Source organism: Notamacropus eugenii, chromosome 1, assembly GCF_028372415.1.
Source record: "Notamacropus eugenii isolate mMacEug1 chromosome 1, mMacEug1.pri_v2, whole genome shotgun sequence".
NCBI classification, from domain to species: domain Eukaryota; kingdom Metazoa; phylum Chordata; class Mammalia; order Diprotodontia; family Macropodidae; genus Notamacropus; species Notamacropus eugenii.
This window is the reverse complement of record NC_092872.1, coordinates 428114590-428130537: the sequence shown is the minus strand read 5'-3', so window position 1 is coordinate 428130537 and position 15948 is coordinate 428114590. Positions and strand designations below refer to the sequence as shown.

Genomic DNA, 15948 nt, shown 5'->3' with positions numbered 1-15948 from the left:
AACTTGGTTTAATAAAGACTCTTCTCCATAATTAGTTTGGAAAACCAATTTTGATAGCATGTGATTGGTGTATCTCTTTCATCTTACCACCAGGCGTCTCCATAACACTGGCTAAAAGAAGTCTTACTCTCAGTGATTTCCAAACTTTGTGTAGCAAGTCTTTCTTATTAAAAAAAAATTTCTGCCCCTACTTACACTTCTCAAAAAAAAATATACATTAATAATTTACTTAGCCTATATTTTATTCAAATGAAGTTAAGAATTTATCATATTTTAACAAATTGTAAACGTACAGTAAAATGAAGCAATAGATACTTGATAAAAATACTTTATAATTTTCATATTTGTAACATTAAAATAATAATCATAATATTAGTAATGCAGTAGGTGGGCTTTTTCTTGAGGCAAAGTTTCTCAAAACAGTATCTCTGATGTAACTGGTGCTTGAAATTCTTTTTCACTATTGAAATGAATTTGCTTTTGTAACAGCTACAAGAGAAACCCTGATTCACACACACACAAAAAGATGTTATGAAGGTAGTAAAATTTAGATTACTTTGTTTGCTAAATGAGAGGATTCTTTATTTTCCTAGAGTCAATGCCATAAGATTTTTGGGTTCTAACACTTGTTTCAATGTGCTATAAATTATTTTTCTGAAAATGTAAATAATATTTTATTTTTTCCAATTACACAAGAAGACAATTTTCAACATTCAATTTTTTATAAGATTTTGAGTTCAGAATTTTTCTCTCTCCCTCCTCACAAAGGAGAACAATCTGATGTAGGTTATACACCCATCACAAGTTCTTCAATGGTGTAAGATTGTGCAATGGGCATGTGCCCATTACATCACATTCGATGCTGATGGTCATTTATTTATGTCATATTCAGTGCCTGAGCTTCCAGAAGTAATTGTGGGGGTCTGTGCTACAGGAGTTCCACCTTGTCTTTGGAGTTGGAGGGTGGGGGCATGGACTTGAGGGTTAGATGAGAGCCAAGTGGTTGGCATCATGTTTGAGGAGGTAGAGAAATATTCTGTGCACATGCTTGCCTTCAGATCATTGAAGAGGACCCACCACATGTTTGTGGCTGGTAATGCAAAGCCAGTACAGTTGGATGAAGACAGTCACAAAGTGAATATGTCTGACAAACTTCATACTGACTATGGTCCTGGGTTGCAAATGCTTACTTGGAAGGAAAATCTTATAGAAAAAGCACCTCAGAGTACAGTGAGTACATTTGGGCATAAACAGTACCCAGGCAATCAAGGACAAGAACTTAAATATTTAGTGACTGGTACACATTCATATCCACCAGAACCTGGTGGCTTTGAATGCAGATAATAAAATACAAAGCATGCTGAATGAATTCACTGCACAATCTTTAGCTGTGGGCCTACCTGCTTCACAATCCAGGACATATACAAGTACTTCAGCTAATGCAGGTGGTGTTTACGGACATGCTGGGCTTCCTGAACATTCATAGCCATTGGGTTAGCTTTGGCTATGATGGAAACTAGTAGCACCAAAAATGCTACAATGATGCCCCAAAAGGCACCTATAATAACCTAAGCTACAGTGTGATGAGTCATCAATGGACATATAGGCTGACTCTGATGTCTTGCAGTAGAACCTGGAAATCAGTGGTTTGTTACTGGTTCTGCTGATAGGACTATAAAAATGGGGACCTGGCTAAGGGCAAATTGAAACTATCACTGACTGGACATATCAGTACTGTAGAAAGAGTGATAATGAGTGCAAGGAGTCCATACCTGTTCTGTGGAGAAGATAAACAGGTGAAGTGCTAGGATCTGGAATACAATAAGGTTGTCAGACATTATCCCAGACATCTAAGTGCAGTTTATGGTTAGGGTTTGTGCCTCACAATTGATGTGCTTGTGACTTGTAGTAGAGATTCAACTGCACTGATATGGGATGTAAGGACAAAAATGAGTGTACACACATCAGCAGGACGTACATATGCAGTGACTACAGTAAAGTGTCAAGTGTCAAAGTGTCAAGCTACAGAACCACAGCTCCTAATAGAAAGCCACAACAGGACCACTTGATTATGGGGAAATGTGTCATGTTAAGGGATCACAAAAAAAAAAAAATCAGAGCAGTGGTTTTGCATCCAAGACATTACACACTTGCCTCTGGTTTTTCAGGTAATATTAAACAGTGCAAATTCCCTGATGGAAACTTCATTCAAAACCTTTCTTGTCACAGTGCTATAATTAATACACTAACTGTGAATTCAGAAGGAGTGCTGGTATCTAGAGGGGATAATAGCACTATTCATCTTTGAGACTGGAGAACTGGCTACAGTTTCCAAAGAGTACATGCAGCTGGACAGCTTGGACAGTGAATCAGGAATATTTGCATGTACTTTCAACCAGTCTGGAAGTCATTACTTACTGCAGAAGCTGATAAGACCATTAAAGAATACACAGAAGGTGGTTCAGCAATGGAAGAAATTCATCCAGTTGTCAAGAGAAAGAGATTTTTTAAGTGATAATGTGTGCATAATGGTATGATTGTTTTATTTCAATTTTTAATAAATACATTCAGTCATATTTGTGATCGACATAGGACTGTAAAGCAGAAACTCCACAGAAGTCATTACTGTTTCATCATGTTACAATAAATCCCCCTAAAAAGAAAGATGGAGTAAGATCCAATTTATCATTTGCCTATACAAATGGGTTCTGCTTTCCTTCATATTTAGGAATATCTAGGTATTGAAATAAAATGATAATTCTCTCTAATGGTCAAGTTTTATATGCAGCACTTCACTTTTTACTATTTCACTTACAGAGCATGTGTTTCTTAAAATTGAGAAAAAAATAAAAATATTTTTAAAATTTATTATCTATAAGCTCTCAATTCCTCACAAATGCAATAATTTTATCTTTCTGGATCAGAGTATGAATTTAAACTCTTAATAAAGACTTTGCATGTATTTAGAGTACTAGACTTTTTGAGATTCTCCACCAAATACGTACTTTTCAGGAGGAAAATTTTGTTGTAAAATGAATGTTTCATATGTATCATCACTCTTAAAAAAAAAAAGCTACCTCTACTTTTAGGTCAAATACGCTTCCAAGTATTTTCTCATAAGAAGGCCAATGGGTTTCAAAATAATATAGGTGATCTATGCTTTTCCTCCATATCGTAACTCAGTTTTGCAAATTTTCTTTTAATGAGCTACTGCTTTTTTTTCTAATTATGCATAATTACTGTATAACTTGAAACAAGGGTATCTAGCTCCAACTTTGCTCCCTGGACAGGGAGGGAGGGCGCTTTATAAATGACTTCTGAGGGCGGGAGCCCTGGAGTCCTTCTCAATTCTTCCTAAGCTCCAAGATTCTGTGAGTGAGAGATCCTTCAGTCCTCCATCACAGCAGGGAGCCTCGTATGGAAGGCAGGAAGGTAAGCGGTCCAGCTTAGCTGAAGCTGCTACGCAGTGCTGGAAGGTAACAAACATTTGATTCTCACAACCCTGGGAGGCAGATACTTATTATCCCCTTTGACAGATGAGGACACTGAGGCAGGCAGTGGTGAAGGGACTTGTCCAGGATCACACAGCTAGTACGCGTCTGAGTCTGAATTTGAACTCAGGTCTTCCTCCTTCTCGTACCCGGCTCCATCCACTGTACCCTGGCCCAGTAGCTGCAAGCCTTCCTGTAGATACCGTTCCTCCGCTTTCTCGCCCGTCTAGGATGACGTTATTTTCTCTGAGTCCCTAGGACTTCATCATTACTGATAAGGAAGTTCGCCGCGCACCTTGTCATCCCCCGCAGGTCGCGGATTACCCGCCGGTTCGCCTCCGCTACCTTCCGACAGCCGCAGATAATGGAGAGCCGGCGGTCGAGGCTCTCAATCTCTCCCGTACGCATGCGGGGCACGTTGCCTCTGCCCTCGGGCTGCCCGACGCAGTGCCTGACGAAAAAGAACCAGGTTTCGCGGAGGTTGTAGAGCGTTTACATCTCGTTTTCTCCAGGGCTGGCTTGGGGCAACTCAGGACCCCGAGACAGGGTTGGGGGCGGATGAGGAAAGGGGTAGAGGGGCCCTAAAGGAGAGGCGCAGGGAGGGGGGCCTTCGGGTTCAGGATGCGCGGAACTCAGGCGAACGGCGATGGCAGGCCCGGCTCGGGAGCGGGTCCTCGGCCTGTAACGCTGAACAGGAGAGGGGAGGGGAGGGAAAGGGAAGGCGTTGGGGCTTCCGGTGTTGGTGGCGGCGGCGGCGGCGGCGGAGGCGACGCGGCCATGGCGACGTTTGCAGGTAGTTCGGCCCCGGCCTGAGCGCGGCGGCAAGGGGTGGGCGCCCCGTGGGCAGCCCTTACGCGCCGCGTTGTCTCTCCCCGACTCCCTCTCAAGGGCTGCGGGTCACCTGGAGGGAGGAGGAGGGGGTTGGGGGCGAGGGGAAAGCCCTCTTCCGACGCAAGCGCGTACCTCCTCGCTCCCGCTAGCCTCCCCTTGAGCGCAGGCGCAGAAGGTTCCCAGCCCTCCCCCGCTTCTCGGGGCAGTGGGCTGGGAAATGTCAGTCCCCGTCCCGAGCGGGCAGCCGGGAGGGAGGACTCCGAGCCACGGGAGAGAGCCTTCTTCCACGCCTTGGTCTTCCTCGCTGTCAGTCGAGCCCCAGGGAGGTAGGGGGCACGTGTAGTGCGCGGGGACGGCGGCTGCAGCCTGTTGTGCGGAGGATGGATGGACACACTGCCCCTCCCCAAGCCTGTGTGTCTCCATCTGTGAAATGGGAGCAGCGACACTTGCCTTGAAGTGTTTCTGTGCCCGTCAGATGAAAGAATGCGCTTGAAAGCTTCCTGAAGCCCTACAGCTGTCCTCAGCCCCTGATCTGGGTGTTGGGGGGAGGGGGGAAGAGCCTGCCCGGTTCCTTTAGTGTAGAATCCCGGAGGAGTCGGTGCTCCCTCTCCCCGGGCCCGGGTTTACTTGTGTGGCCTGCTGACTGGCCTGGAAGGATGGACAGTCCCGTAGAGAAGCAGGAAAGAGGTGAGGCTAGGGAGGGGAATTTTTATGGGGAGGTGCTTTGAACACCCTGTGGGCAAACAGGAATACTGATTATAAGCCCATAAGTTTCCTCGTCCAGATCCACTTATTTTACGAACGAAGAAACCAAGAGGGAGGTGGGGTGTCTTGTCCAAGGTCAGAGGTAGCTCTGCAACATAGTGCTTTTAGGTTTGCAGAGTGCTTTTCCTCATTACTGTCTTGGGAGATAGATAGTTAAGTTTTGTTGTCTCCATCTTACAGATGAAGAAACTGAGTCACAGCTGCTCATTACTTGGGAAAGTTTCAGTGCCTTCTCCATATATCCTAGTATCATGACATCCTCATATTGGAACTTGGGAGCAGGAAGGGAACTTCATTTTGCGGATAGGGTACCTACCTGGTCAAGAGGGAGGAAATGTCCCAGGCTCATATAGTAAATCTGTGGTGTGGTTGGAGCTAGAACCAAAGTTTCCTGACCCTTAGTCTAGTTTTGTTCTTCCTACACTGTATTGATGCTCTTATCCTGAGTCAGGTTGTTAGTCTGCCTGTCCAACACGGCAGCAATTTTATTCACACCAATTAGCTGTATACATCGGAGTCATTTTGTAAGCGAGTAAGTCGTTTTAAGGTAGAGTGGCGTGATATGATGGCTTTGTTTTGTAGTGATGGGCTGAAAGCTGTTGGGAAACAATACAGTTTAGGGTCACTAGAGAAATGATAAGTACCTTTGAGTTATAATGTTAAAGGGAGAAATGAGCCCCCTCTAATGGTGCATTAAGCAAGAAAATTTTAAATACCTTCATCTCATGGCTTCGTAATAAATTACCTGGTGCATAATAGGCACTTAATAAGTACTTGTTCATCAATTAATTATTGGTCTATTGATTGCTACTTAGAACACAACCATACTCCATGAATATGTCTGAAAGAACTTTGGTATTCTAAGCCAGAGGTGTCAGTTATGTGGCTATGCAACATTCCCAAATATGGCCCAAACCAAATTAAAATGTATTTGGGAAATATTTAACAAAATAAATAAGAATTCAGTAGCATATAGGTCATGCTAATATGTGATTTTCTAAGTCAGTTTGCAGCTGCAGGAATCCTTATGTATGGTTTAGTGGCTCCCTTTCTATTTGAATTTGACACCACTATTTAACTTATTTCAAGTTTACCTATTACCCCTTCTTGCTGAGTACCACCTTAATACCAGCTGGATCACAAAGTTTATTTCATTTTGTTTCATGGCTTGTCTGTTTCCTGGGTATGAGGGCAACTAGGAAGTTGAATGGTATAGCCAACTCATACAACTCTTCAAAATAAGTTAATTTATTTTTAAAGGAGACAGCTGCAGAGTCTGGAGTATTAGCTGAATTTGCAGATAGAGATGTGAAGGCGTGGGCATGGAGAGAGAGAGACATAAAGGGAACAGGTTTGTTTTGGGGGTTTTTTAGGACTTTTTCTGTTTTTTTTACTAGATCTTTTTTATTTTCCCTAAAGGTAAAATCTGGGACATGGTTCAGTCTCAGTCCCAAGAAATAGATCTACTTTCTGTTTCTGTTAAGAAAATTCTTGTTTTATCTGTTGCAGAGGTCTGTAAAATGTTTGAGAGAACTTCTGTGTATACTCACTTGGTGTTGCTCAATCCTGTCTACCACAATATGAAAGACTGTGTCTGAAAAGCTCTTAAACATATGGCCAGGACACAGAAAATAGTAGGTCTTTCATCACAGCTAATGGTCAGTTAAACATTGGTCCATTCTTTGGAAAACTTAGTTGTGGTTCTGGCTACCAAGGAAAATAAATAGCAAGAATCAACTTTGATAGCTTTTTTAGTAAACCACAGAAGGGAAGTTTTACTAGCATCCGTAAAATATCTTTTAAAGAGACTTTTTCTTGCATTCTTCCAATCAGACTTTGGAATATTCACATTCCACTTAAGATCTTTCACTTTGGAGATATCAGGCATCATATGCTATTAGACTGACTTCATAGATTAGGAATTCTCTGAAATTCAGAGTGTGCTTGAAAAACAAGAGAAGCCCAGTAGAGAGGATAGTGATAGCATTACTCTGGATCATATGTAGGGGAGCCATAGGGAACACCCGTTAAAACACAACATTGTTAAATTTCTGTGAATGCATGACTTACTGGTGAAAGCCTCTTTTCCCTCCTATAAAGTTGCCATCATTGGTTGGGATTGTGGCTTCCAGCAGAAATGATTAATTAGAAAATAAATGCTCAACAAGTGACTTGTTTGAAAACAACCTAGTCCTCTCACTATCCCGTTTCAGAAAGTTATTGCTGTCACCTGCTCCCTCAAGTAACCTCTTCTCCCAATCCTTCCATATGCAACTATCTAAGACAAGAAAAAAGTTGAGAGGCTATGTTAATGGTGAGAGAATCGGCGAGAGAAGATACACCCCCTTAAATACACATTGTCTTGCTTGTATTAGGTGCCCAGTAAATATTCAGCAGGAAAAAAAGGAATATGGGTGATCACTGAAATAACCATAGGATACTATATTTAAGAATATTTTCAAATACTAAAGATGTAACTATTTTGTGAGATTCAGCTTAGACGACTCAAAAGTTCCCCTGGAATCTATGCTTGTCCCTGAGGCTGTTTAAAATTTTTATCAGTGACTTGAATAAAAGTTTCTGTGGTATGCTTAGCCTGTTTGCAGATAACACCAAGCTGGGAGTGACACTAACGCAGTGGATGACAGTCAGGATCCAAAAGGGTCCTGACAAACAAGAGCATTGGGCTGAATCTAATAAGATGTAATTCAGTAGAGATAAACATAAAGTCTTACACTTGGGCATGAAAAATCAGTTACAGAAGTACAAGATGAGGGAGGCGCACTCTGAAAAAATCATCTGGAAATTTTAGTAGACTACAGGCTCCATGAATCAGCATTGAAGTGTGATAGCAACAAACAACCTAATGCAGTCATGGACTGCATTGAGAAACATAACTTCCAGGGATAGGTAGGTGATAATCTCAGTTTATTCTGCCTTTATCAGGTCTCATCTGAACCAGTGTGTTCAGTTCTGGGCATAATGATAAGGATAAATTAAGAACCTGGAAAATATCCAAAGGAAAGCCCTTAGGATGATGAAGCTTTCATTAAGTAATCATACAAGTTTTGCTATGCTCACAATTCTTTTTTGAACATTGATCTCTAAATCTTCAAGGTTGACAGGTTTCAGAAAGAGCTTTGTTTTTCTTGCATGTGCAGTCTTTAAGATGTGATAGCAATCTGATTCATTTAGTCTAAGAAAGACTTTTCAGTGTTTTAAGAGCTCCACGTTTGCCTGCTTACTTACTTACTCCAGCCTCTCTTGTAAGGATCTGTAAGTGTAACTTGGGAATTAGCCTGTCATAGAATGTTAGAAGCAAAGGATTGGAAACCATATTTTCCAGTTTACTTAATTTATACTTGAGGAAACTAAGAGACCAGAAGGGTTAAATTATCTATTCAAGGTCACAAAGCTGGTAGCAGAGCTAGAACTCATATACTTCTTTTGTCTTTTCCTTCTAGGAACAAGTAGGTTCAGCAGAATTCTTTAGGGTTAGTCTGTCAGTAAAGGAGGAGGATAATATGATAAATAATAGGCTACTTTTAGAGACTTTTGCAATGAGAGATTTACTAGCATTACCTGCCTGGTAGTCGCCCTGTTAGATCCTTAAAGTGATGGGTGGGGATCTTTAGAATAGTAACTTCCGTTATGACTAAGGGATATGAATTTGTAAAAGAAAGTGGCACTTCTTCTGACTCCCCACGTATGTCTTTGGCAGGTGAACAAATGCCTACTAAGGTATGTAAGCCTAGAGACAAATCATAAGTGTAGGAGAGTACTGAGTGTTGTGCTTTATTGATTACCCAACTAAATGGAAAGATGGAGTTCAGGAATAGGAATTACTGAAAGAAGTATAATATGATTGCTTTTGGTGAGATTTTCTTGGATCTAGAGAAGTCCAGTTTCAGAGAATAGCCAGCAGTGTGATCCTCTTGAAGTTATAAAGTCAGGTAACTCATCCAGGAAAGTTGATGCTTAAGATAAACCATATTCAGTGCAATCAGCTCATTTGGTTCCCCAAAAGGAGGGTGAATAGGATCATAAGATCTTACGTTTAGAGCTGAAAGGGACCAGAGATTATCCTACCCAACTCCCACATTTTATAGACTAGGCTGGGAGTGTTCAAAAGTTTCATAGTTTTAGTAAGATCCTAAACTGAATTTTAACCTAGGTCTCATGTTTCCATGTCCAGCATTCTTTCCAGTATACCATGAGGGCATTTCCTGTTCAAGTTTAGTAGGACCTAATAGCCCTTGAGGAGTCTTCCAATTCTGAGATTCTTTGACTTGTTTGTATATGACTCAAAGGTAGGGAGGGGACCTTCTTAGCTTGTAGAATGAGAAAAATTCTGGTAAAATGATGGGGGAGAGGCTTAAAGCTTGATTATAGTGATAATAGGAAAGGAGGAAGAATAAGGCCCAGCATGGGGGCAGAAATGAAAATCATGTATGCTGGAGTCCTTGAGCAAACCTGCTGGACTGGAGTGGAGTTTGTGTACTTGCCTTCTTTACTCTAAAATCATAAGTAAACTGGCTTTGTTGATATTGAAATAGTTATTTAGCTGGCAGCTGGAAGAATAGGACATTTGGGGACTGGAACAAAGGTAGGAATGTGCCCCAGCTCTGAAGCCAAGACCTTCCTGTACTTTATTGACTATTACTATGGGTTGTGATAGAAATTTTTTTTCAAGTATTCAGTTCTTTAACCCTTTGGTTGCACTCTCCATTTAAACTGTATTTTTTCATCACTCTGGCATATAACTCAAAATGTAGCTTTGCCCAGATCATATGGCATTCTTTACTCCACCCTGTTGCCTGGTTGTTGGGTTTTCAGAAAGCATTGGTTTACTTTTCTCTTCACTGTGCCAGTTCCATGCTGACCTTGGCATGAACATGCCTCTTGGCAAAGAAGTGTTTTCTTCACTCCTGCACTACACAGATTCCCATGGTGGCTGTCACCAGCTCATGGAAGAGCACAGCATGAGATTCTATAGTGTTGACATCCAGTGGCAGGGCTCAGATATCATTTGGGTAGCCTACAGTGCTTCTTCCATGGAAATTATCACCCAGATAGAGAAATGGCTTATGCCAACAACCAGAGAAACATATTTTATTGTCTGCAATTTTGAAGCCATTTAGTTTTTCTGCAGTGTCCGTAGTCCTGGAAGATAACTCTTGATTATCACTCTTCTATTGCTCTCTTTTCTTTGTCTTTGACGCAGAGCAACTGGAGATTTTCCAGAGGTGCTGATAAGTACATATGGCAAACCACTGGTCAATCCCAAAAGGCAGTTGCACCTCATTTCGTATAGTCACAGAATTCCTAGGGAATTTTGTAAATAACACCATGTTATAAAAGCATTAAAGGCAACATGTGTTAGGCTTTCCCACACTTGCCAGTACTCAAAAGAACAGGCAAGATTGAACCCAAGATCAGTGTCTGATGGTAGTAAGCCTCAATTCTACTCTTTGATTACCTCCCAACAACTTTGTTCAAGTCTTAGTGCTCTTGCTTGTAAAATGAACGGGATAAAGCCCAGAGATGTAGTTGCCCAACTCAGACCCACATGTCATGACTTCTCAAAATCCTTTTCTTGAGATTGACATGCAAGACTTCTCAGGAGGAGTCAGTACTCTTCAGCCTTCCACAGACACATGTGGGTGGAGAGCTTTTTTTTGTGGGGAGGAGAGACTGCCTCAAAGTGCAGCCAGGAGCAGAATCAACCAGGAATAAGGTTTTGAAGATTACCTGTGCAAGCAGCAACTATTGATAACATAGAATTCTGAGTCTATTTGGTTTGGAGATGAAAGGGGACCTTGTCCAACACCCTCCTCCCATTACAGGCAAGAAACCTAAGGCTCAAGTCACATATGCAGAAGGTTGAAGAGCCAAGATTTGAATTCAGGTCACCCGTCTCCAAATCCACCCCACCATAGGGTGTCCTCCTCAATTCCCATTCTTACTCGAGCGCTGGGGGAATCAGGAAGCTGAGACAGATAACACTGTGTACAAGTCACAGGGATGTTTTCTATTACAATTCAGTGGGTCCCATCCCTCTCGTTGCAAGAAATAATTAACATTCTATATCACTTTAAGGTTTACAAAGTACTTCTTTCATAACAACCCTCCGGAAAATGAGACTCAGTGGAGAAACAGCTTGCCTGTGGTCAAGTAACTAGGCCTGGGATTTTGACTCAGGTACCATATAATACCAAGTTTAGTATTCTCAACCCACAATAGAAGTGGTGTCAAACCCAAAAAGAAACAGGGGCCACTATACCATATGTAAGTAACCCTGCGGGCCACATATTGACTTAGAAAACCACATATCAATATTATCTACACTTTATTGTATTTTATTAATTTTGTTAAATATTTCCCAATCACATTTTAATCTGGTTTGGGCCATGCTCATGATCTGGTTTGGGCCATGCTCAGGAGTGTTGCAGGCCCATATGTGTGATGCCTCAAACTATACCATGTTGGGGTAGCTAGATAGCATAGTGGATAGAGTGCTGGACTTGAAGTCAGGAAGACTCATCTTCCTAAGTATCTGTTACTAGCTCTGTGACCCTGGACAAATCACTTAACCAGGTTTGCCTCAGTTTCTTCATCTATAAATTGAGCTGGAGGAGGAAATGGCAAATCACTCCAATATCTATGGGCTCACAAAGAGTCAAACACAACTGAACAACAACAAATTTATATTGGGAATAGCATCCTGGATGAGGGTTTGTCTTCTAAACAAGTATCTGGTTTAGTTCCCTTTTAAAACTTAGGGATAGTAAAGCTTCATTAGTGTCCTGTGAAATGTTTAGGAGTCACTGTTCCAAAGGGCAGAGACTGGATCCTTTTTTCCTCAAGTGTTGCTGGGCAACCAATAATAAACTTTGAGTCAGCTACCAGGTGCTTCCCCATTGGCCCATATGAATGAAAACACCACTTTATAGTGAATCAGGTTGCCTTGGCTTGTTAAAGATTAGTTACAGTGTCTTCTGGGTGACCACACCTAGCCCTTTGTGCCAGTTGGAATTGGTGGCAAAGGTTGCTCAGGTGGTGGGGCAAGTCACAGGTCCTTCTGGCTTACACATTACTAGGTGAAATGTAGTTTCTGCCTCTGAAAACAAAATTATTAAGGTGTTTATTATTTATTTATAATTTATTATTACTGTCAGTGCCTTCACTCAGTTTTTTCCTCTTAGTTTTCAGCCCATGTTGGGCCCCTTCTAAAAAGCTGACTTTTAAGAGGCTTCTAGATTATAAACTCCATGCCAACTTATGTCTCATTTAATCTTTTTTTCATTTAATCTTTATATATCTCCTCACGCACATTATGGGGATATTTATGTGGTAGACAATAAGTCTTTGAGAATAAATGAAAAGATCATTTATATTATCTTGGACAGGCATTGTGTCAAGAAGGAATACATAAATCCTTGATATAGCCTTACAAGAGCATAGGAATCTTGGGTCAGGGTCTTTTTGCCTTTTTATACTTGATCAGTAGAGAGCTAAAGGAATTAACCAGCTATTTAGAACATCAGAGGCACCATGGAGTAGGGTAGAAGTGTCACGTACAGAACCCAAACCAGATGAAAATGTAATTAACAAAATAATTTAAAACATAACATAGAAATAATCCACAAATAATCTGTCCCTAACAAACAGGACAGGGGTGAGATGCCAGTTTAAAGGACTACTGCTGATTATTTTCTGTTATGTTTAAGATTATACAGCCTGACTGATTTTGTTTGATCCTCTTGAAGTTATAAAAGCAGAGAAGTTGCTACTTAAGATAAGCCATCTTTCACTGGTGGGGGAGTTTTCTTGTTACCTCCTTGATTACCTTGTAGCTGATGAGGACTGAACTGACTAAAGCAAAATCTGTTTTGACTTTCCTGCTCAGCACTCTCTGTCTGTCTACTTCTAGTTTTTCCATGATAACCTTCAGAAGAATTAGCCAGTGACAAATGTGGAATGTGACTGAAAGGCTTCTGCATACACCATTAACTCAAATAGCCATCTTGAAATCATGTCAACTTAGAAAAAATATCTACAAGAAAATCTTTTCTGTAATTTGTGATGAATTTCAATAGGATTTGGTCCCTGAGTAAAGTTAGTATGATTGTGTGGGTTGAGGTCTCTACTCCGTAGAACTACAAGTCAATACTTTTGTTGTTAATGTTGAACTAATTGCCCTCCCCTCTCTAAGTGTTTTGTGTTTTTCTTTTTAAGTTATATCTTCAGATTACGGGACAATGTGGTGCTCCTTGACACATTGGAGAAGCCGTTGAAAATTGACTGGAAACGAAATCAAAGAAGCAAATAGAGTTCACTTGCTGTTGTGGGCCTTGTGCCTCTCCTCCCCTGCCTCACAGAGATCATGTACTGCCTTCAGTGGTTATTGCCTGTCCTGCTCATCCCAAAGCCCCTCAACCCAGCTCTCTGGTTCAGTCACTCGATGTTTATGGGCTTTTACCTTCTGAGCTTCCTTCTGGAGCGGAAGCCGTGCACGATCTGTGCCTTGGTCTTCCTGGCAGCCCTGTTCCTCATCTGTTACAGCTGTTGGGGGAACTGTTTCTTATATCACTGCACTGGCTCCCACCTCCCTGAATCAGCTCATGATCCCAGGATAGTGGGGACTTAGGATCCTAACATGCTGCTAATTGATTGGCTTTAAAGATGAGAACCCAAGGGTAAAGGATGTTCACAATATGATTGATCACAGACTTCCTGCACATCTGTGTAGACTAGATGAGTACATTCCTGATTGGGCATCCTTCACCTATGATGTGTCACTTCCAGTTTTTTATGATGTGAACAATAGCACCACCTGGTGCTTTGTGTTTGAAGCCCAGCAGTGGTCAGTGGTTGTGGCTGTTTTTCTTTCCTACTTTCATTCCTGCACCTCACCGACTGGATGATCACCCTTTCATCTCAGATCCTGCCAGGGGACCAGACCCAAAATGGCCAGCCTAATTCTGCTGATCCAGGGATCTCCACTATGTGGCAGCAGAATTCACGTCTTGTTTTTACCTAGATGAACCTTGTCTGGAGTGCAATTAAGTTCCTTCTCTCCAACCTCTCAGCCTTATATTGCCCATTGGGCCAGTTGAGTCGTCAACACAGGTCTCTTAATTGCAGCAACCCAGCTCTCCACTGAAGCCACCGGCACCTGGGATCTCCAGCTTCCTGCTCAGTAGACTAGAATGAAATGTGTTTTGGCATTTCAGTGCTGTCCACATTTAACTCTCCTATTTCTTTTTCTGAAAGAAACTGTCACTGTTGCAATAGTTCCTGGGTATCAGAACATGTCTTCCCTCACAGTGCCACATCCCTCCCCAATTTCTAGAGTTGGCAGGGTCCTCATTTCTTAGGGGCAGTACTACGAGCTGTTTGGGGTTTTTTATCTTTCTCCTGGTTCCTTTAAATCTGCTGATTCCCACATAACTGGGTTGGAGAGCAGGTCTCTGTTTTCAGAACGGTGATGAGCAATCAGTGGTTTTGCTTGGGGGATTATCTTGTTTTTATTAGCTGGGAAGAATGTATGTTGAGTATCTGAATTAGGAATTTATCATTAGCACAGTTGATATCTGTACTATGGTGGAGATTGTTGAAAAGGACCCAAGCCCTGGAACACATCAGCCTCAATGAAACAATTCAGGAGAGGTGATAAGAAGTGGCCATTTCTGCTCCATGCTGGGACCCCTAGGCTTTGTTTCTTCAAAGATTCCATAGTACAAAGAAATACCCAGAAAGAAGACTTTGTTTTTCTTAGTATGCTTCCAGTCTGATCCATTCACTCATCTTCCCTTGGATTGACTGAAGAGTGGGAGGTGACCTGGACAGAGGACTGAACTTGGTGCTTGTCACCTGGGGAATTGGACCTAACAGCAACATTTTTGAAATTTAAGGGCTGCTGGTTAAAACATTGTTTTATTTTTGGTTGGCTCAATTGCACAGCTGTTTAAGATGTTTAATAAAAGCTTTATAAACTTTGGTCTGTAAACTCTCAAGTGATTTTTATGACTTTAAATAGGGGTAACAGAGAGGAATCATGTGTGGTACCAGAATGCAACCCCTGTCAGGAAATTGTGTGAAGAGAAGGGAGGTAGAAGGGCAGTGGCAGGGCTCTTACTGACCACATAGTACACAGGAGAAGTTGAGACCCAGAGAGAAGTGATATGTCTAAGGTCACATTACCAGTTAGTAACAGTGCTTAGGGTAGAATCTAGGTCTCTACTCCCATTTGTGACTCCTTGCCTGGGCTTCCTTTGTCTGGGCTGGACTTCCCTGACTTTCAAACTTCTGAACTCTAGACTTTGTAGGGTGTCTCTATGAATCCTCCCCTGGGCTCTTTGCCTTTCAGACAAAGCTTACACACTTTTCTCAGAGTGTTGTAGAGATGTGGCTGGCAGGAGAAATTACTTGTCTGTTGAATTCCATAAGCCCCCATCGGGGGCACCACAGAGGAGGGGAGGAGAACCAGTTACTTTGGGCATGTCCATAGAGCCTCCAAAATGGAGGTAAGAGCTCAGTGCCAATCGTAACAGAATCATAGCTCCAGAAGGGATCTTAAGAGATCCCCGTCATTGTAGCAAGGGACTAATCCAAATTGGTCATTTTATAGGTGGGGAAACTATAGAGGTTAAATGACCTTTCTGTGGCTCTTGTGAGGGGTATTTTACCCCAGCTCCTTTGACTCTGGTGCCATTGCTTGTTACTCTACCAAGCTACCTCCCCAACGTGAGATACTGAGGCCAGTATTAAATATCCACATTTTATGGAAACTTAAAGGAATGAAACAATTTTCTCAAGATCACCCCTGTTAAATGCTATCCTCTTTTTAGTAATGAGG

The 15948-nt window shown here is 41.8% G+C and overlaps 1 protein-coding gene and 1 pseudogene across 1 annotated transcript; both read left to right on the top strand.

The window, feature by feature from the left end:
* The first annotated feature begins 1011 nt into the window (after positions 1-1011).
* LOC140518103 (pleiotropic regulator 1 pseudogene) lies at positions 1012-2515 on the top strand (annotated as a pseudogene).
* A 1683-nt stretch (positions 2516-4198) lies between these two features.
* On the top strand, positions 4199-15099 carry BLCAP (BLCAP apoptosis inducing factor). Its single transcript, XM_072631540.1, has 2 exons — positions 4199-4284; positions 13326-15099. Exon 2 carries the CDS (start codon positions 13474-13476, stop codon positions 13735-13737), a length of 264 nt encoding a protein of 87 aa, XP_072487641.1. The 5' UTR covers positions 4199-4284; positions 13326-13473; the 3' UTR covers positions 13738-15099.
* Positions 15100-15948: the final 849 nt, after the last annotated feature.